Genomic DNA, 20,006 nt, shown 5'->3' with positions numbered 1-20,006 from the left:
AAAAAGAAATATTTTATTTACAAAAAAGCTTCAACCGAGAGCAGGAAGGCCACCAACGAGAAAGAGAAAGAGAGCAGGCGCAGCCCTGGCCCTGCTGGGAGAAACAGGCACACCCCTTCAGGCTTTCGCTCTGGTCAGTGGGTCAGCGGTCAGCAGAGCAGCACAGGAGATCAGCTCACAGGGCAGTTGCCATTCAGAGCCCCCTCCCTGGCAGAGAGTCACAGCGGGCGCAGGACACCCATGTGGGTCTGGGTGGGGGCAGCCAGGCTCAGGAACCCCTTCGGTGCCTACGGACTGCCATTCACAGCAGTGGCCGCTTGTCCGACCTCTAGATCATCCACTGATCTTGGTCTTGTTCTGCCCCTTCCATGTCCACCTGGGAGGAGAGGGAGAAAGTGGGAGAAGCCTTAGAGGAATAGAATGACTGCTGCAAGGCAACCCTGTGGATCTGGGCTCTCCACCTTGGCCACTTTGAGGCTTGTGGACTTCAACTCCCGCAATTCCCCAGTCAGTTGTGCTGGGAGTTGAAGTCCACCGCTCTTAAAGTGGCCACGGTTGGAGACCCCCTGCGGTAGACCACCAGCTCTGCCCCTAGGGGAGAACAAACTTAAGCCCAGGCCCCTGCCGAAGTCTACTTCCTAGCACTTCCTGCATTCATAACCTCAGGAATGGGCCAATCTCCAGGAGACGGTGAGTTCTAGTCCTGCCTCGGGGATGAACCCATCTGGATGACTTTGAGCCAGTCTCTCTCTGTCTCTCACCCCACCCCACCCCACCTCACAGGGTTGTTGGAGGAGGATAGGAGGAGGAAGATGTGCTGGAGAAGTTCACTGCCTTATTTGTAAAAGTAAGAAAGGGGGATAGAAATACATGATATACAGATAAATAAATGCAAACATGTTTGGGTTGTTTATCCAGCCAATGTTCCTTTTAAGGGACGGTCCCCGCCTGGCCCCGAATCTCCACAGAGACCTCTGCCAGTTGGCAACCGGGGAAGGGCTGGCTGGGGGATCTTCCTTGTCCTATAGAAAGCCACAGGGGTTTCTCCAGGCCAGAAGGGGAGACAAATTCTCAGCAGCCCAACCTCATTAATCTCCCCATCGTCGGGGGACTCGTTGTAGTCGTTCATCTCATCCATATCCTGCATGTCCTCATCATCTTCGGAGTCCTCCTCACTGTCTTCGTCGTCCTCATCGTCCTCTTCCTCCTCCTCGTCATAAGTCTGCTAAGGCAAAGCAGAGGCAGCCATCTTGAGAGCCCTGATGGCGCAGTGGTTGGTGTGCAGCATTGCAGGCTGACTCTGCTCACTGCCAGCTGCCGGCTCAAGGGGGACTCAGCCTTCTGTCCTTCCAAGGTGGGTAAAATGAGGACCCAGCTTGTTGGGGACAAGAGGCTGGCTCTGTAAACCACTTAGAGAGGGCTGGAAAGCACCGTGAAGTGGCATATAAGTCTAAGGACTATCCATCCATCCATCCATAATGGCACAGTGGTTAGAGTGCAGCATTGCAGGGTAATTCTGCCCACTGTCAGGAGTTTGATCCTGACCGGCTCAAGGTTGACTCAACCTTCCCTCCTTCTGAGGTCAGTAAAGCGAGGACCTAGATTGTTGGGGGGCAAGAGGCTGAAGGACTTCAACTCCTAGATTCCTCAGCCAGCTTTGCTGGCTGAGGAACCTGGGAGTTGAAGTCCACCGCTCTTAAAGTGGCCACGGTTGGAGACCCCCTGCGGTAGACCACCAGCTCTGCCCCTAGGGGAGAACAAACTTAAGCCCAGGCCCCTGCCGAAGTCTACTTCCTAGCACTTCCTGCATTCATAACCTCAGGAATGGGCCAATCTCCAGGAGACGGTGAGTTCTAGTCCTGCCTCGGGGATGAACCCATCTGGATGACTTTGAGCCAGTCTCTCTCTGTCTCTCACCCCACCCCACCCCACCTCACAGGGTTGTTGTTTTTCTGTGGAAAATAGGAGGAGGAAGATGTGCTGGAGAAGTTCACTGCCTTATTTGTAAAAGTAAGAAAGGGGGATAGAAATACATGATATACAGATAAATAAATGCAAACATGTTTGGGTTGTTTATCCAGCCAATGTTTCTTTTAAGGGACGGTCCCTGCCTCTGCCAGTTGGCAACCAGGGAAGGGCTGGCTGGGGGATCTTCCTTGTCTTATAGAAAGCCACAGGCGTTTCTCCAGGCCAGAAGGGGGGACAAATTCTCAACAGCCCAACCTCGTTAATCTCCCCATCGTCGGGGGACTCGTTGTAGTCGTTCATCTCATCCATGTCCTGCATGTCCTCATCATCTTCGGAGTCCTCTTCGCTGTCTTCGTCGTCCTCATCGTCCTCTTCCTCCTCCTCGTCATAAGTCTGCTAAGGCAAAGCAGAGGCAGCCATCTTGAGAGCCCTGATGGCGCAGCGGGTGGAGTGCAGCATTGCAGGCTGACTCTGCTCACTGCCAGCTGCCGGCTCAAGGGGGACTCAGCCTTCTGTCCTTCCAAGGTGGGTAAAATGAGGACCCAGCTTGTTGGGGACAAGAGGCTGGCTCTGTAAACCACTTAGAGAGGACTGGAAAGCACCGTGAAGTGGCATATGTCTAAGGGCTATCTATCCATCCATCCATCCATCCATCCATCCATCCATCCATAGTGACACAGTGGTTAGAGTGCAGCATTGCAGGGTAATTCTGCCCACTGTCAGGAGTTTGATCCTGACCGGCTCAAGGTTGACTCAACCTTCCCTCCTTCTGAGGTCAGTAAAGCGAGGACCTAGATTGTTGGGGGGCAAGAGGCTGAAGGACTTCAACTCCTAGAATTCCTCAGCCAGCTTTGCTGGCTGAGGAACTCTGGGAGTTGAAGTCCACAAGTCTTAAAGTTGCCAAGGTTGGAGACCCCTGGTTTAGAGAGTGCTATAAAGCCCTGTGAAGTGGTATACAAGTCTAAGCGCTGGTGCGGTCATCTCCTTCCCATGGCCAGCTTGAAATTCCAGAATGCAAAAAAACTCATCCCATCGACATGGAGGTGGGGAAATCTTTTCTCTAACCCCCCACCCCAGCATAGGGCCTCCACAATGGGATACCAAGCCAGCCAGCAGAGCTACTTCTTAAGCCTTTTACAGGTGACACTGAGGAAAGTAAGATGGCTGGTTTTTCACACTTGCAAGCATGGCAGCATCCCCAGGTGATCAGAATGCTTGGCAACCGACTCCTATTTATGACCATGGCTGTTTCCTAAGGTCACGTGATCCCCTTTTGGCGACCTTCTGACAAGCAAAGTCCATGGGGGAATCCCGATTCACTTAACAACTGTGTTTCTATCTTAACAAATGCAGTGATTCACTTAATAACAGTGGCAAGAAATGGGGCAAAATTCATTTAACAATTGTCTCACTTAGCAATGGAAATTTTGGGCTGAGTGATTGTCGTAAATCGAGGCCTACCTGTTAATAACATTTATAAGTGGGAGAAGTTTTTTCCCGAAGGCCATCACTCTGCTAAACAAATAATTCCCTCAACACTGTCAAACTATGTACTGAATCTGCACTACTATTAATCTTCCCATAGTTCCCATCACCAATCTCTTTCCACTTATGACTGTATGACTATAACTTGTTGCTGGCAATCCTTATGATTTATATTGATATATTGACCATCAATTGTGTTGTAAATGTTGTACCTTGATGAACGTATCTTTTCTTTTATGTACACTGCGAGCATATGCACCACGACAAATTCCTTGTGTGTCCAATCACACTTGGCCAATAAAAAATTCTATTCTATTCTATTCTAAATTGCAACCAGAGAGCTGGTGTTTCACTCACATGAATCTCCGCTTATAACTTTGTGCAAGGGGTGATTTTAAAAGCTCTAATATTCTCAACTTTCACCCATCATTGTACAGATTCCTACCCCACCCCCCAAATCCTCAGCTGGTGCCACGGGGAAAATTAGCTCTTACCTCTGATGCTGGTTTCCCGATTGGCACCAAATTATTGTCTTTCTCAGCTATGCTCTGCAGCTGAAGAGGAGAGAAAAGCACGGAATGATGTTCGGAAGGAAAAACAGAGGGAGCCAAGGTTGTCAACCCTTTCTAAAGGCCGGGCAGGGGGCAACGTTGAGGGGTGGGGGGGGAGGGGAGAAGCAAAGGAAGGTGACCCCACCCCGCTCACCCAGGCCTGGTGCTGCTGCTCCTGTTGCTGCAATTCATTCTCATCCATGCAGGGCCGGTCCAGGTTGAACCATAGAGCTTCGGTGACTCGCGGGAACAGGGAAGGGAAGAGGGTGGACATGGCTCCCTGGGGGTCAGAAAGAGGGGTTGATGAGAGGTAAGACCCTCAAAGAGGAGGAGGTGGTGGTGGTGTCAGGGCGGGATTCCCTACCATCCAGATCTGCACATTCGATGCAAATTAAGTCTCTCTGTGCTTCAATTGTGGAAGCCAAGAGCTGCAAATGGAGCATTGTGTGTCGCTTTGAATCTGTGTTTAGCTGCATAGCTGGCTGGGGAATTCTGGGAGTTGTAGTCCACCCATGGTAAACCCACCAAGCTTGAGAAACACTATTTTTAATGGTCATTTCCTGGAGGAAAAAGAGGATCGGACGGATCGACTCAGCTACGGAGGCAATGGGGGCCCAATTAAGCGCAGAACCTCATCCTGGAGAAGATCCATTTGCTAAATGATTTAATGGCACCTAGTATCTCCGTTCAAGTCCTAAAGGTGCTTTTTTTTCCAAGAGGCAACTGGACTTTCTTTTTTTTTTCCTTTGAAGATGTTTTGCTTCTCATCCAAGAAGCTTCTTCAGCTCTGACTGGATGGTAGGGAAGGGAAGGATTGATGCTCCTTGCAAACAGCTGTTCCTTTGCATCCTTTGAGAGGGTCGTTGAGGCCACTTGGAGGTTTGTCTGAGTCTTCAGTGCTGCAAATAGGTTTTAGCTCCACACCCATTTGCACCACTCAGGTGAGACCCTGAGGACACAGGTAAACCTCCAAGTGGCCTCAACGACCCTCTCAAAGGATGCCAATGACCGGCTGTCTGCAAGGAGCATCAATCCTTCCCTTCCCCACCATCCGGTCAGAGCTGAAGAAGCTTCTGGGATGAGAAGTGAAACGTCTTCAGAGAAAAAACAAGAAAATTCAGTTGCCTCTTAAAAAAAGAAGAAGCACCTTCAGGACAACCGTGACCTGGATGACTGACAATCTCCATAGCGGCTCTCCATTCAAAGTTTTCTCTTGTGATGCCATGGTGGCAGGAGCTACCTTTATGGGAAAGTCTCATTTTGTTTTTGTAAAGGAAAAGAGGCATTTCTTTGACCCGAAGAGTGTTTGCCTGAGAGATGGGACCTTTTCTTCTCTGTCTCTCAGCCCAGCCCAGCCCGCAGGGTTGTTGTACTGGGGGGGAAAAGAGGAAGTGGGAGGAGGCTTATGGACGGTAGCAGCCTGGAGTTACTTATAATAGTAATTTTATTTTAAGTTTTAAATTGGGGTTTTTAGATTTTAAATATTTTAATTTTTTTTCGGCTCAATAGTATAATAAGTTTTTTAATTTAGTTTTTAATTGTACATTGTTTATTTTTATCTTGGCTGTACACCGCCCTGAGTCCTTCGGGAGAAGGGCGGTCTAGAAATCTAATAAAATAAATAAATAAATAAACAGTAATAAAGGCAGGATAAAGAAATCTAATTAATAAATAAATCTATGAAATATGCTCAATTTCATTCAATGATCTTAATTTATCTAGTTTTGTCATTTTACGTCTGATGATCTTAATGCTTTTTAAAGTTTTTATGCTGCAAGTGGCCAGAATAGTTTGATAACGCAAAGAAACTTTATAATAAATAAATAAAATAAATACATTTCCACTGAATTTCCATAACCAGATTTCAACCAGGGGGCCCCTCAAGGGATTTAAAGCGCCTCGAGGGTCTCCCAGGGTCATCCAGACGCCCCTTCAAGCCCCCCCCCCCGCCTTTTTCAGGGTTCTTCCCCTTCATTTGCCCCGAAACAACAACCCTGCGAGGTAGGCCGGTCTAAGAGACAAATCACCCCGCGGTTCCGGCATTCGGAGGCGGGCCTTCCGCTCTCAGTTCCCCGTCACTCTCCGCGTTTGCCGGCGCCGACGGAGCCTCACTTGCCACCGGCGGAGGCTGAAAGCCGGGAGAATCACGGCCGGAAGTACTCCCACCGCAACCCGGAAGCGATTTTTTAATTCTGGGCGGCTACTAGAAAGAGCCGGAAGTGCTTCGTCGCTCTAGGGAACCGTTTGAAGATGCACTTCCGGTCCCTAGTTTCCAACGCTATCACAAAGATGAAATGTCCTAGAGCGACGCCCAGGCTTGCCATCACGTGTGCTTTTCAAGCGCGTCCCTCCTGGGATTTCAACCCAACGCTTTCACAGCAGGCATTGCGCTTGCCACGCCAGTCCAAAGCAGCGCACAGTGCGCCTGCGCAAGAAACCAGGCGCTTTTCCCAAGCAAAATATTTGAAAAATATTAATGAAAAAATTAAGCGGTTTTGCAACCCGGCGCCTGCCTGCCTTCTATTCAACTATAGGATTAAAACATGAAAACATCAGACATTAAAAACTAAACCATTAAAATTAATATTTTATGCTTTGCAGGTCATCACCGCCTTCGACAAGACCTGAGTTTAACTCATAGAATCATTTATTGCAATGGCCTTCCTGTCGAAGACTACTTCAGCTTCAGTCGCAACAATAGAATAGAATAGAATTCTTTATTGGCCAAGTGTGATTGGACACACAAGGAATTTGTCTTGGTGCATACGCTCCTGGTGTACATAAAAAAAAAGATACATTCACGAGCACGAGCACACAATAGATTTAAGCTTAAATGGGAACCGCTCCAATCTTGATTGCAGAAAATATGACTTCAGTAACAGAGTTGTTAATGCCTGGAATAAACTACCTGACTCTGTGGTCTCTTCCCAAAATCCCCAAAGCTTCAACTGCTGTCTCTTCAAAGACTGTCTCTACTATTGACCTCACCCCATTCCTAAGAGGTCTGTAAGGGGCGTGCATAAGAGCACTATTGCTGTCCTATTGTTTCCTTTTGTTATATCCAATTAATATAGTTATTACATACTCATATATATGCTTATATATTGTATAATTATTTCATGCTTATGCTTATATATACTGTGGGACAAAATGAATAAATAAATAAATAGAGTACCCATTGTCCACAAGTGGCATGGGGATGATGGGCGCTGTGTTCCTCCTCTCCCGAAGGGCATCTTCCACTGAATTAATACGTTTTTGCAGTCAAACAAAGTTGAAGCATGACCCAAAGAGGCTGGTTTCACACATGAACTAGGATACAGAAAAACCTAACCAAGATCAGCAATAACCCAGCATAATCTGCTATGTAAATCTGTAGCTCTTTAAATCTCAGTTAATAGAATAGAATTCTTTATTGGCCAAGTGTGATTGGACACACAAGGATATACTGCATATACTGCATATGCTCGTAGTGTACATAAAAGAAAAGATAAGTTCATCAATAGAATAGAATAGAATAGAATTTATTGGCCAAGTGTGATTGGACACACAAGGAATTTGTCTTGGTGCAGAGGCTCTCAGTGTACATAAAAGAAAAGATACATTCATCAAGGTACAACACTTAATGATAGTCATAGGGTACAAATAATCAGGAAACAATATCAATATAAATCATAAGGATACCAGCAACAAAGTTACAGTCATACAGTCATAAGTGGAAGGAGATGGGTGATGGGAACAATGTGAAGATTAATAGTAACTAGTTTGACAGTGTTGAGGGAATTATTTGTTTAGCAGAGTGATGGCGTTTGGGAAAAAACTGTTCTTGTGTCTAGTTGTTCTGGTGTGCAGTGCTCTATAGCGTCATTTTGAGGGTAGGAGTTGAAACAGTTTATGTCCAGGATGCGAGGGATCTGTAGGTATTTTCCCAGCCCTCTTTTTGACTCGTGCAGTATACAGGTCCTCCATGGAAGGCAGGTGGGTAGCCATTGTTTTTTCTGCAGTTAACTATGGATGGTGAACTCAACTGACATCTTTGCGTGGATTCAACCTAGGTCTCTCTTTTGGGTAAAATCTGGCATTTAACACTCCCTGATTTTTTAAAATTATTATTTACTAATTTGGTCTCTATTGGTTCTTAAATTACTGCTAATTTTCAAACGCTTATGAGCTGCTGCCTGTGGAATCTTTCAAAATCTCTTCAGGAACTTCGTAAACTTTTTAACTATCCTTCTGTCCTTGCAAACCATCTTTAGTTTAATCTCACACATGAATTGGTCTCTTTGATTCGTTCTCTGTCTCTCGGAAGAAATTCTGTTCAGATCTGAGTCAGGTTTCCCAAAAAAATGCAGGAAAATTGCCTGAAGCAGAGGTGAAGTTTATTTGAAAGCAAATAAACAGACGGTGATCAAAAGTGGTCATAAATTATTTTTTAAAAGGCTGCTAATTTTTATATAGAGGTCCATCTAAGTGGCCTTGAATTTAGCCCCTTATCTAGGGAATACCAGAGAATACTTCAGTAGAGTGGAAATATAACTTTCTGCCCTAAAGGATTATATGCAGCTGTCAGCTTCTGTGAGTCAAGGATGATGACCTCCAGATGAATGGCTTGAATGGGGAAGGAAATATTTTCTGAGGAACTGTCATATCTGGAAGGGACTTTTCTAGGATCTAATTAAGTTGCTAGAGTTTGCCAATTTCTTATCTCTGACACACTTCGTCATTCTCTGTCTGGATGTCGGAATCAGCAGAAAAGTTGTTGTGTTCTTTTATTGTCTGCAGGTTCACTGGCAGGTCAGGGACCAACTGGGTTGGCAGGTGGCATGCAGGGCAGAGGGTGTGGCATACGGTCAGTTTCTCCAATTTATTTATCTTCTGAGTGGTATTCATTGAGCACCGCACAATTTTTCTCAGAATTTACTTCTGATTCTTCTTCTTAACTCTATTTACAGGAGAGCTAATCTTTAAACTGCAGCTGATACCCACTTATGGATTTCCATTTTAATATACACTTGGAAAAATCTAAATGACCTCAACTTATTATTTCTGATAGAGAGTTTACTTCTTTTGTCTGCAATTAAAGCTACACTTTCATTTCCTTACTCACTTACATCTTGACAGCCAATCGGATCTTTTCATTCAGATTATTTATCCTTCCTTTTTCCCTTGGTTTCCTTCCTTCCCTCCTCTTATCTGTTTCCTTTCCTTCCTCTCCTTCCTTTATCCTCCCTCCCTTCTTGCTTTCTCTTCTTCCGTCTCCCTTCTTTTCTCTCTCCTTTCTCCTTCCTTTTCTGTTCCTTCCTCTTTCCTCCCTCCCTCCCTCCCTTCTTTTCTTCCTTCTTTCTTTCCTTCCTCTCTCCTTTACCACTTACTCCCACTACGTTCCAAATTATGCTCATCGTATGGGGATAGATGAGGCCCACATCTGTCATCCATCATATCTTTAATCAGTCAAGTTTTCACACCTCTCACAAAACACATGCATTGAATAAGGTGGGCTACCTTATTGCTCTGGCCCTAAATATTTATCAGCAAGCTTTCCAGAGTAAGGTTGAAATTTACCATCTCTCAGTCTAATCCTGGCTTAATGAATAAACCATGGTTGGCTGGATTATCAAAATACGCTTAACCACAAGCAATGGTTTTCAAAGCACTCCGACTGGGTGAATTCAACACACTTGGCTTATAGAATAGAATAGAATAGAACAGAATAGAATAGAATTTTTATTGGCCAAGTGAGCAGTTTCTGCTGAATTAACTTTTTTGGATTTGGCCAAGAAGCATTTTTGTTTGCACAACATGATACAGAGGAAAAGGAAAAGGAAACAAAAAAGAGGCCAAGCCCTTTCTGTGAATCCTTTGCTGGAGGTTCACATCACATGACCCCCTCCCCACACATAGGACTCCTCTGAGTAAAAACTCCTGCAGCTTTTTAGGTCAGGAAGGATTACTGAGGAACCTCTTCCTTTTCTTCCCCCTTTAGTGATACCCAGCTCTGCTGGACTACAACTCCCATCAGAGAGTCTGACTACCTGAGAGGATTGAGGGGAAGAGCTGCCCCCCCTTACAGCATCTCGGAGCTGGGCAAAGGAAAAAGTCCAAGATGTGAGACTGGATCCTTGTCCAATCATCGCGCAAGGAGTAATCTCCTGATCTTTGGACTGACCCCTCTGCTTTAAGAAGCAGCTGCAGCTCCCTTCCTCCCCAGCCTCTGCTCTCCCTTCTGTGCTGGCCCTCCTGCAGGAAAGTGGCTCCACCTGTAACCAGCCAGCCTCCAGTATTAAAGCCAGAAGGCAGTTGCTGACCAGAAGCTGCTATGCACAGGTATGATGCACCTGGAGGGGTGGGTGGGAGGGAAGGGCAGCAATTTCTCCATCAAAGGACTTCAGCCATGGGGTGGGGTGGAAGGTCTGACTTTACCTGGAACAGCCTCGGGGGCTCTACTTTTGAGAGATGGCTGTGGTATATGGGGGTCTAGGGTTGGCAGGCCAGCTGGGGGTTTCTGGGAGTCAAAGCCCACCCCTCGTGAAGTGGGCAGGTTCTAGATTAAGCCTCTTATCAACCAGTGGTGTTTAGTGCTTTAGAGACCCAGTTTGGTCTATGTTTAAAGCACCAGGCTTGAAAGTGGGAGGCTGTGAGTTCAAGTGCTGCTTTGGACATGAAAGCCAGCTGGGTGACTTTGGGCTCGGTCCTTCTCAATTTCTCAGCTCAACCCACCTCTCAGGGTGGTTATTATGGAGAAATAGGAGGAGGAAAGTATGTTGGATATGTTTACTGCCTTCAGTTATTTATAAACACAAAAAAGGTGGGATAGAAATAAATAAAGCCCCTTCCCATCTCCCCCGAGTCTTCTAGAGAGGATGGTAGCTTTTCCTAATCTCTCAATCTCCATTATCTTGAGTAATCATCTTTCTGTGGGACTCTGGAAGCAGAAAACCCAGTCTTATGGTGGTGTAAGCCAAGGAATTGATTTCCCAACCTGTTGCCCACCAAATAATAGAGGGGGAGGGTCATCTATAGACCCCTATCGGTCTTCCCCAGCAGGCCAAAGCATTCTGCTCAGTTTTTCTCTCTCAAAACTGCCAATTATGATTAGTTCAAGAAACCAGGTTAAGTGCATCATGGCTTAATGCAACATGGTTAAATAAATCATGGGTTAAGGCAACCCGCATTTCAGTCCTGTTTTTCCTTTTATATTATAAAGAAGAAATGGGATTTAAGAACCAGCCACCCCCACCCCAAATTAATGGAAATTCCTATAGTTCTTTGACTAATATTTACTTTCCATTTTTAAATTTCCATTGAGTGTTTTCAACTCTACATATGCAAATATTTCTTTGGTAGAGTTTCAGATTTAATGTTTGGTTTGCAATATGCTTTGTATATCTTAGAAGTATTATTTTTAAAAAAAAAATTGCTCCTATTACTGTAGTTTGGGGGTGGGGAGGGGTTCCCTTTTTTTCCCATTCCCAGTACTTTGTTGGTAGATTTACAGATTTTTAAAAACTGGATATTTTGCTTATAGTTATAGTTAGAAACCACCCATCTCTCTGCTAGAGAAACTCTCTTAGTAATTAATAGACAATAGTTTTGTGATATGATAAAATCACTTAAAGTTTTTTAAAAACTGGATATTTTGTTTATAGTTATATTTAGAAACCACCCATCTCCCTGCTAGAGAAACTCTCTTAATAATTAATAGACAATAGTTTTGTGATATGATAAAATCGCTTAAAGCCATTTATCTCTTCTTTGGCCTTGAAGAGAAAATCAGGTTGAACAGTTTTTCAGCCTGTTGCACCCCAAAAGGCAAGAGGATGGGTGCAGCCAGTAACTTTGGGGGGAGGGGGAGGCGGGGGGGACCCAAAATCGAACTCCATTAACCTGAGGAAGGAGGTTGACCTTACAAAATCACCACCTGCTCTCCATGTATAATTTCAAAGAACTTCAAATGATTGGGATTTTGGCCATCTTAGACATTTGGTGCTTAGACCTAACAGAATGAGTTGGCAGGCAGGGACCTCGGAGGTCATCTAGTCCAACCCCCTGCTCAAGCAGGAGTCCCTACATCATTCCAGACAAGTGTCTGCCCAGTTTCTTCTTGAAAACCTCCATTGATGGCGCACCCATAACCTCTGGAGGCAACTTCCCTTCCACTGGTTTCCATATTTTATTTATTTTTTTATTTATTTATTTTGTCACACAGTATATACAAGCGTAAGCATGAAATGATTGTACAATATATAAGCCTATATATAAGTATGAGTATGTAATAACTATATTAATTGGATATGACGAAAAGAAAGAATAGGACAGGAACGGTAGGCACGCTGGTGCTCTTATGCACGCCCCTTACGGACCTCTTAGGAATGGGGTGAGGTCAATAGTAGACAGTTTTTGGTTGAAGCTTTGGGGATTTTGGGAAGAGACCACAGTCAGGTAGTGTATTCCAAGCATCAACAACTCTGTTACTGAAGTCATATTTTCTGCAATCAAGATTGGAGCGGTTAACATTAAGCTTAAATCTATTGTGTGCTCGTGTATTGTTGCAACTGAAGCTGAAGTAGTCTTCGACAGTTCTTAGTTCTAGGTTGCTTGATGAGTTTCCATCCATTGCTTCTTGTCCTGCCTTCAGGTGCTTAGGAGAATAGCTTGACTCCCTCCTCTTTGGGGCAGCCCTTCAAATATTGGTATGCTATCCTGTTTCCCCTGGTCCTTCTCTTCACCAGACTAGCCATGCCCAGTTCCTGCAAATGTTCTTCATATGTTTTAGCCTCCAGTCCCCTCACCATCCTGATTGCTCTTCTCTGCCCTTTTTTCCAGAGTCTCAACATCTTTTTTATAGTGTGGTGACCCAAACTGGATGCAGGGAATGTGTGGGTCAGGGAATCCTCCCACTCCCAGCAGGCTCCCCTCCTCTCTAACTCACTCTCTCTCTCTCTCTGCCGGCAGGGTGATGCGTGCCATGGGGCAGGTGGTCCTGTTGTTCCTGGCGATGGCAACTGCCCAGGAGTCTATGTTGAACGTCTGCATGGATGCCAAGCACCATAAAACCAAGCCGGGCCCGGAGGATAAGCTGCACGAGCAGGTAGAAAAACAGGGCAGAAGCGGTCCTGGGACCTGACCACAGTCTGGGTTCTGAGGGTCTTCGGAAGCGAGGCTGGAAAGGGGTTTTGAGGACTGTCTGGCCTGGGATTCCAAACCCATCTGTTGGAATGGTGGTTGCGGGTCAGTCTGAGAGACCCAGGGCTGACCCAGAGAGGTTTCTCCAGCTCATATACAGGTAGTCCCCAACTTATGACCACGATGGGCCCTAAAATGGATGTTGCTAAGTGAAACATTTGTTAAGTGAGTTTTGCTCTCAATTTTATGATCTTTCTCTCCACGTTTGTGAAGTTAAGTTAGTGACATGGTTGTTAAGTGAATCTGGTTTCTCCATTGACTTTGTCAGAAGGTCGTGACCCCAGGACACTGCGACCATCATAGATATGAGTCAGTTGCCCAAGCATTCGAGTTTTGATCACATGACCATGGGGATGCTGCAATGGTCATAAATGTGAAAAACGGTCATGTCACTTTTTTCAGTGTTGTTGTAACTTCCAACAGTCACTAAATGAATTGTTGGGGCCTCTGGTGGCTCAGCAGACTAAGTCTGTCTGTTATTAACAGCAGCTGCTTGCAATTACTGCAAGTTCAAGCCCCACCAGGCCCAAGGTTGACTCAGCCTTCCATCCTTTATAAGGTAGGTAAAATGAGGACCCAGATTGTTGGGGGCAATAAGTTGACTTTGTATATAATATACAAATAGAATGAAGACTATTGCTTAACACAGTGTAAGCCGCCCTGAGTCTTCGGAGAAGGGCGGGATAAATTCAAATTTTTAAAAAAATTGTTGTAAGCTGAGGACTTGTATCCTGTATTTTGGACAGAAATCATCTCATTCTCCTCTTCCTCCTCCTGATCTCCTCCTCCTCGGACTGCCAGCTCTTGGGATCAGCTGCAGTCAACCAGAGGAGCAGGTGGACTCATGAAGGGGCAACCTGGGGGGTCTTTCCTCTCCCCCAAGATGCTTTGGCAGATCCTATACTAAGCAGAGGGGTGGCCTATAGACGCTTCCATCATGTCTTGAGATGAGAGGAGGAGAGTTTGGGGAGAAATGAACTTCATTTGTTCACACATGTCTAGGGAGATTGTCAATCATTCTCAGTCACAGGTGGCCCAAAGGTGCCTTTTCCAAAAGACATCTGGACTTCCTTGGTTTTTCTCCTTTCAAATGCTTCACTTCTCACCCAAGAAGTTCTCCAGAACTGAAGATGAGAAATGAAACGTTTTCATGGGAAAAACCCAAGAAAGTCCAGTTGTCTTATGGACTTTCAGGATGTCCAGGGGTTGAGGAACAATTTTTGAGAACTATTTAAGGATATCTTAAGTACCTTAACAGATAGAAAATGTCTGGAGGTTCCCACCACGCCTTAAAGGACGTTCCTTTGAGGTCTTGCAGTCCTTGTTCTATAGAAACCTTCAGCAAGAGCAGTAGAGCCCCGTTGCAGATGTCCACCAATCCCACCTCCCAGAATCGCCTCAGCTTTCAGGGGGAAATCTGGGTGGGCTGGGAATGCTGCTAGTTGGGAACCTGAGAACTTCTCGGGAGAAGATGCCCCATTCCAAAGAGGACACTAGACCCTCCTCGGCTCAAACCAGCCCCTCTCTCTGCTTCTCTCCACCCCCAGTGCTCGCCCTGGAAAGACAATGCCTGCTGCACACTCAACACAAGCCAAGCGGCCCACCAAGATGCTTCCTACCTGTACAATTTCAACTGGAACCACTGTGGGGCCATGTCGCAGAAATGCAAGAAGCACTTCATCCAAGACACCTGTCTCTATGAATGCTCCCCCAACCTGGGCCCTTGGATTAGCAAGGTGGGCAGCCAGGCTGGGCTTAGTCTTGATGCCTGCAGACCAAGTCAGAGAACTGTCAGGTGGAATCATGGAGGTTGGTGCCTCAGGTTCCTCGACACCCAAGTTGGTGGCAGTTGGAGACCCCCTGGGGGCAGATGGTCCTAACAGATCTAGGAGAGCCAGGATGGAACTGGTTTTAGGGAGCCATCACACCAGACAATTGTAGGAGCTGGAAGTGGAAGTAGCCCCCTACCCATCTTTTCTTTCTGCTCACAAGTGTGGAGGGGTCCTTGGTGCTCTCTGAGCTGGGTGGTTTTCTTGCAGAGGTTTCATGACCCAAACTAGGTAGCATCATCAGCACTAGTTTGAGTCATGAAACATCACCTGTTTAACACCGATGATGTTCCTTAGTTGGGTCATGAAACGTCAGCAAGAAAACAACCAGCTCAGAGAACACCAAGGACCCTGAACTAGAGATATTCTCCTCTGCCCACAGGTGGACCAGAGCTGGCGGAAGGAGAGAATCCTGGATGTGCCACTGTGCCAGGAAGACTGCGAGGGCTGGTGGGAGGATTGCCAAGATGACATGACCTGCAAAGAGAACTGGCACAAAGGCTGGAACTGGACCAAAGGTCAGGGGGCTCCATAACCTGTTGTTGTTCCTTCCCCCCACACTGCCATGGGCCCCGAGAACGGGGATCAGGGCCACTTCCCCGACGTTGGGGTAGGAAAGACTGATCTGGAATGAGGCAGAGACCTCCGCTCGGAGGACACAAGGGAGCCACTAAACTTTGAAGGCCTGGTGGGGTTTATGGAGGAGTAGAGATCCTGTGGAAAGAGTTTGTCCTGCCCGCAAAGTGGAAGTTGGCCTTGTGGACTTCAACTCTCAGAATTCCCCAGCCAGCAAGGAGTTGAAGTCCACAAAGCTTAAAGTTCCTAAGGTTAGACCTCTTTGTCCTGTATCATTCCAATTCTGAAGGCCTCCAATGATGGAGACCCACAACTTTCAGAGGCAAAAATTGTTCCACTGAATAACAGACTTAAAAGGGACCTTGGAGGTCTTCTACTCCAAGCAGGAGACCCTAAACTCTTCTTTTCATCCCAGGAATCAATAACTGTCCGCTGGGCTCGATGTGTCAGAAGATGAAGAGGGTGTTCCCTACACCCCAAGATTTGTGCGAGAAGATCTGGAGCAAATCTTACAAATACACCACCTTCTCCCGGGGAAGCGGGCGCTGCATCCAGATGTGGTTTGATCCTGTCAACGGCAACCCCAACGAAGCAGTGGCCAAGTATTACGCGTCTTCAGGGGAGACCTTGGCCTTCCACTCAGCCCTGACTCTGTTGCTCTCTTCAGCCCTCCTGGGCCTGCTCTGAGGTTGATAGCGACACTTGGCTCCCCAAAACTTTGGCTAACATCAGCAAGGAGGGGAAACCCTCCTCCCCCGCCATGGCAGGAATCTATGGGGCTTTGGAGCCCCCCGAGATACAGCTGTTCATCCAGACCTCTCACCCAAGTGCGTCTGCAGGAGGTTCTCGTGAACTCCTGCTCTCCTTTGGATGGGAAGCTGACCGTGATGTTGATCACAAGAATGCCACATACAGAGGTGCAAGAATAAATATTAAGTCTTCTACAGCCAGTAGTGTTTCTGAGATTTTTTGTCCCTTACCTGTTCAGGTGAGGCGTAGCACTCAGCCAGAAGTCAGGCATTTTCCTTCTTTTGACAACACAACTGTTGCCGTGGGCCTCAACTGGATGCCAGCTGGACAATGTGGTTAACAGGGTGCAGCGGTGGGGTGTGCCCAGTTCCTGCAGTGCAGTGGACAAGTCCCCTCCCCACCTCCAGCGGCTGGGCACTGGCCTCCACGGCCGTTTTGGTTGGGCAGCTGGGGGGAACATGGAGCTGGCATCTCCAGGCTTTTTGGTAGGTCTCACACAGCTGGATTGAATGGTGGGCAGACTTGGGTCTGATCCAGTGTTGCTCAACCCTGACCACTTTTAAGATGGCTGGACTTTGTTCAACTCCCAGAATTTCCATGGCTGGCTGGGGAGTTGAACGAAGCCCATCCATCTAAAAGTGGTCACGGTTAAGAAACACAGCACTTAAGTGATGCTTTTGGTCCCTTCCAACCCTATCATTCATGGCTAGCTGGAGAATTCTGGGATCCACACGTGAGAAAGTTGAGAAATCCTGGTTTAACATCCCAGGAGAAGCAAGCTTGTTCCTCAAGCTTCATAAAACGGGAGATTTGGCAGAAGTTCTGGGCCCCAAAGAAATCTTTCTACAAAAAAAAAATCACAACCCCCCCTCCCCCCACACACAATATTTTGATTTGTAAAAGCAGTGACTTCCCTGGTGCCAACGGGCCCTGCTTGCAAACACAAATGCAGTTTTCTGAACACCCTATGACTGCAATTCATCAGAGTCCCCTGAACAAGCCTTGATGGCAAGGTTGAATTCATACGCCCGCACCAAGCCAAAAACCAAAGAAACCACAGGTTTAAGCCAAAAAACCTGGGCAAGAGAGGCTGAATGGGCCTATCCAGATGTTGGTTCTCCTGCTTCCGATAAAACTCCAAACGGGCTTCTGATCTTTCCTTGCCCATCTGAGGTTTTGCTGGTGGCCAGCAGGGGGCGTTGGCTGCTCATATAGGCCCATTGCTGGTGGCAATAACAAGGGGAGAGGGGCATTGGGGTGGGAGGTGCAGTTTTTCAGTTTCTACCCACACAGTGGGTGTGAGGTGTGTCTTGTGCATTTTGGTGGGAAACTTCCCCACCACCACAAGCTTTCCCCTCTGGAAGGAGGCTTCCCAAGCGGCAAAATAGGGGTGGGGGATTAATGGAGTACTTGGCTTTCCCACCAAAGCTCCCCCCACCTTAGCTAAAATAACAGTTTTCTGGACCAACAATCCTTGTTCACAGTCACCTACACTCTAGTCAGCTTCTGTCTTGACTGCTACAATGAGCTCTACCTGGGGCTGCCCTTGAAGAGTATCTGGAAACTTTGATTGGTTCAAACTGTGGTGACCCGCATGGTTCTGTGCAAGGCTAGGTTTGCACACAGGTCCCCTTGTCTTGCAGGAGCTGCCCTGGCTGCCGATTTGCTTCAAGATGATGGCTGTCGCCTTTGAAGCCTTACCTGGTTTCAGGCCAAGTTATTTGAAGGACCGTCTTTTCCCAGTGACATCCGCCAGAGCAGGGAGGCAGGGGGAGCATTAGGGGTCCCTCCTCTTTAAGGAGGTCCATCTGGTCTGGTGGGACCAAGGACAAAGGCCTTTTCCATGTGAAACATTGTCCCTGTGGAGATAAAATATTAGATGCCACTTCCAAGAGGCCCTGAAGATGTGATTTTGCCAACAGGAGTGGAGACCACAGAGGGAGCCCACCAAGGGGTTCGTGTGGTTGTCAAGAGGAGGAGACGGGGGTTATTTGGGTATGTGTTGGGGTCTTCTGTAAGCCGCCCACTGCGGGCAGCTCTATAAATGTTCTTGACCATCAAGCCCCAATGATTTCAGGAGGAACCAAGGTCACACGGGTGGGGGCTAAGGCCCTTCCCCCCTCTTGGCACTCAGTAATCGGAGGGGGCTATAAGCAGACGCTCTCTGAGCCTTGGAGTGGGTGGGTCGATTCATGGACCCCCCTCAAATCCTGAACTACGTAGGGCAGAGACATCCAACCTTGGCAATTTTAAGATGTGTGGACTTCAACTCCTAGAATTCCCAAACCAGTCTTGAATGATAGAGTTGGAAGGAACCAGAAGGGCCGCTGGTCTCAAGCACCTGAATTTTGGTCACGTGACCGTGGGGATGCCGCATTGGTCGCATGTGCGAGGACCGATCCTGTTACTTTTGTCAGTGGCGTTATAATTTTGGTCGCTAAATGAAAGACTGTTGAGGATTACCTGTACAAATTAACAGCCCAAGATAATATATCTCAACATTCAATCATAGCTTACATGATTAAATGTAAGCTTAATTATCCATAAAAGCGATTATTATTAGTGCAACTCTTATAATCTTTCCAAATCAGATAAAAAGATGATTCATCCTTCTGGGAAGTCGGCATTCAGATTTTATCCATCACTTTTTCCATCAGAAAAACTGACCAGACAGTCCCTTCAATTGTACCACCATAAGTGACTTAGAAATTTCCACTTTTCAGTGGTTCCCAATTTTTGCAGCCAGGAGTCAGAATACCACATGGGTAGTCCTCGACTTGCGACCACAGCTAAGCCCAAGATTTTTGCTGTTAAGTGAAACATTTGTTAAGTGAATTTTGCCCCATTTTATGACCTACCTTGCCAGAGTTGTTAAGCGAATCACCGATAAGTAAAATGGGGCAAAACTCACTTGACAAATATCTCACTCAAAAACAGAAACGTTGGGCTCAATTGTGGTTGTAAGTTGAAGACCACCCGTGCCACTTCAGACAAGCTGTCCTGTGTCGTTTTAAAAGCTGGCCCCCCATCATGCCAGCCTCAGCCAAGATGGGAAACCCAAATATGGGCTTTGCATGCTGGGTGAGTGACGGTTTGGGTGCAGGGGAGCCCCAATCTTTGAGGGGCTGCTCCAGGGAAGAAGGGGGTTTCATTCTAAAAGCGGGGGGGGGGATGGGAAACAAGGATCAACAGGTAGGAAGCTGCAGGGGGGAGATTCAAACTGGAAATAAGGAGGAATCCCCCCCCCCAAGGTGTTGGACCAGAAGCCCCCCCCTCAAATCCCCTCCTCCAGTCCTGCAAATGCTGAAAGGTGGGGACTCCGGGTGTTTCCTGAGCCCCGTTTTCTTCTCGCCAAGGCTGCGCTCCCCCAACCAACCTCCCGACTCCGGAGTGACACTTTGGGAAGCAAAGGCGGCTTCCGAGAGCCCCGGCCCGAATTCGCCAGACTCCGCCCCGATTCCCCGGGGAGCCCCTCCATAGCCCTCCCCCCACCCTCCGCCAAGTTCCTCCTTACAGGGCGGGAGGGGGGCCTGGCGGCTTCAGGAGGGTCCGGGCCAAAAGCGGAGCCCTCCCCCCCCTGCCTTGCGCGGCTCTTGTGGGGGCCTTCGGGCCGATGCCCTCGAGGTAGCCCGCAGCGGGCTGCTTTCTCCCCCTGGCCAAGCCG

At 47.2% G+C, this 20,006-nt stretch overlaps 2 protein-coding genes across 11 annotated transcripts; one reads left to right on the top strand and one right to left on the bottom strand.

Annotated features, from left to right (window-relative positions):
• Window positions 1-71: 71 nt before the first annotated feature.
• Window positions 72-19,991, bottom strand: ANAPC15 (anaphase promoting complex subunit 15). Of its 10 annotated transcripts, XM_058185314.1 has the most exons (6): window positions 19,857-19,991; window positions 18,044-18,201; window positions 4,159-4,284; window positions 3,948-4,007; window positions 2,224-2,364; window positions 72-376 (listed from the first exon to the last, which is right to left on the bottom strand). In XM_058185314.1, exons 3-6 carry the CDS (start codon window positions 4,276-4,278, stop codon window positions 329-331), a joined length of 369 nt encoding a protein of 122 aa, XP_058041297.1. In that variant the 5' UTR covers window positions 4,279-4,284; window positions 18,044-18,201; window positions 19,857-19,991; the 3' UTR covers window positions 72-328. The 10 variants fall into 10 exon arrangements, with proteins under 10 accessions (XP_058041297.1, XP_058041300.1, XP_058041296.1 ...); XM_058185317.1 differs by lacking the exons at window positions 18,044-18,201; window positions 19,857-19,991 and adding an exon at window positions 16,573-17,127; XM_058185313.1 differs by lacking the exons at window positions 18,044-18,201; window positions 19,857-19,991 and adding an exon at window positions 5,998-6,191.
• LOC131199487 (folate receptor alpha-like) lies at window positions 9,733-16,538 on the top strand. Its single transcript, XM_058185293.1, has 5 exons — window positions 9,733-10,328; window positions 12,957-13,092; window positions 14,735-14,923; window positions 15,399-15,534; window positions 16,008-16,538. Exons 1-5 carry the CDS (start codon window positions 10,321-10,323, stop codon window positions 16,277-16,279), a joined length of 741 nt encoding a protein of 246 aa, XP_058041276.1. The 5' UTR covers window positions 9,733-10,320; the 3' UTR covers window positions 16,280-16,538.
• Window positions 19,992-20,006: the final 15 nt, after the last annotated feature.

This window comes from Ahaetulla prasina, chromosome 5, assembly GCF_028640845.1.
Source record: "Ahaetulla prasina isolate Xishuangbanna chromosome 5, ASM2864084v1, whole genome shotgun sequence".
Classification (NCBI taxonomy): domain Eukaryota; kingdom Metazoa; phylum Chordata; class Lepidosauria; order Squamata; family Colubridae; genus Ahaetulla; species Ahaetulla prasina.
Note: the sequence above shows the minus strand (reverse complement) of the source record. Positions and strands in the feature narration are given on the sequence as shown.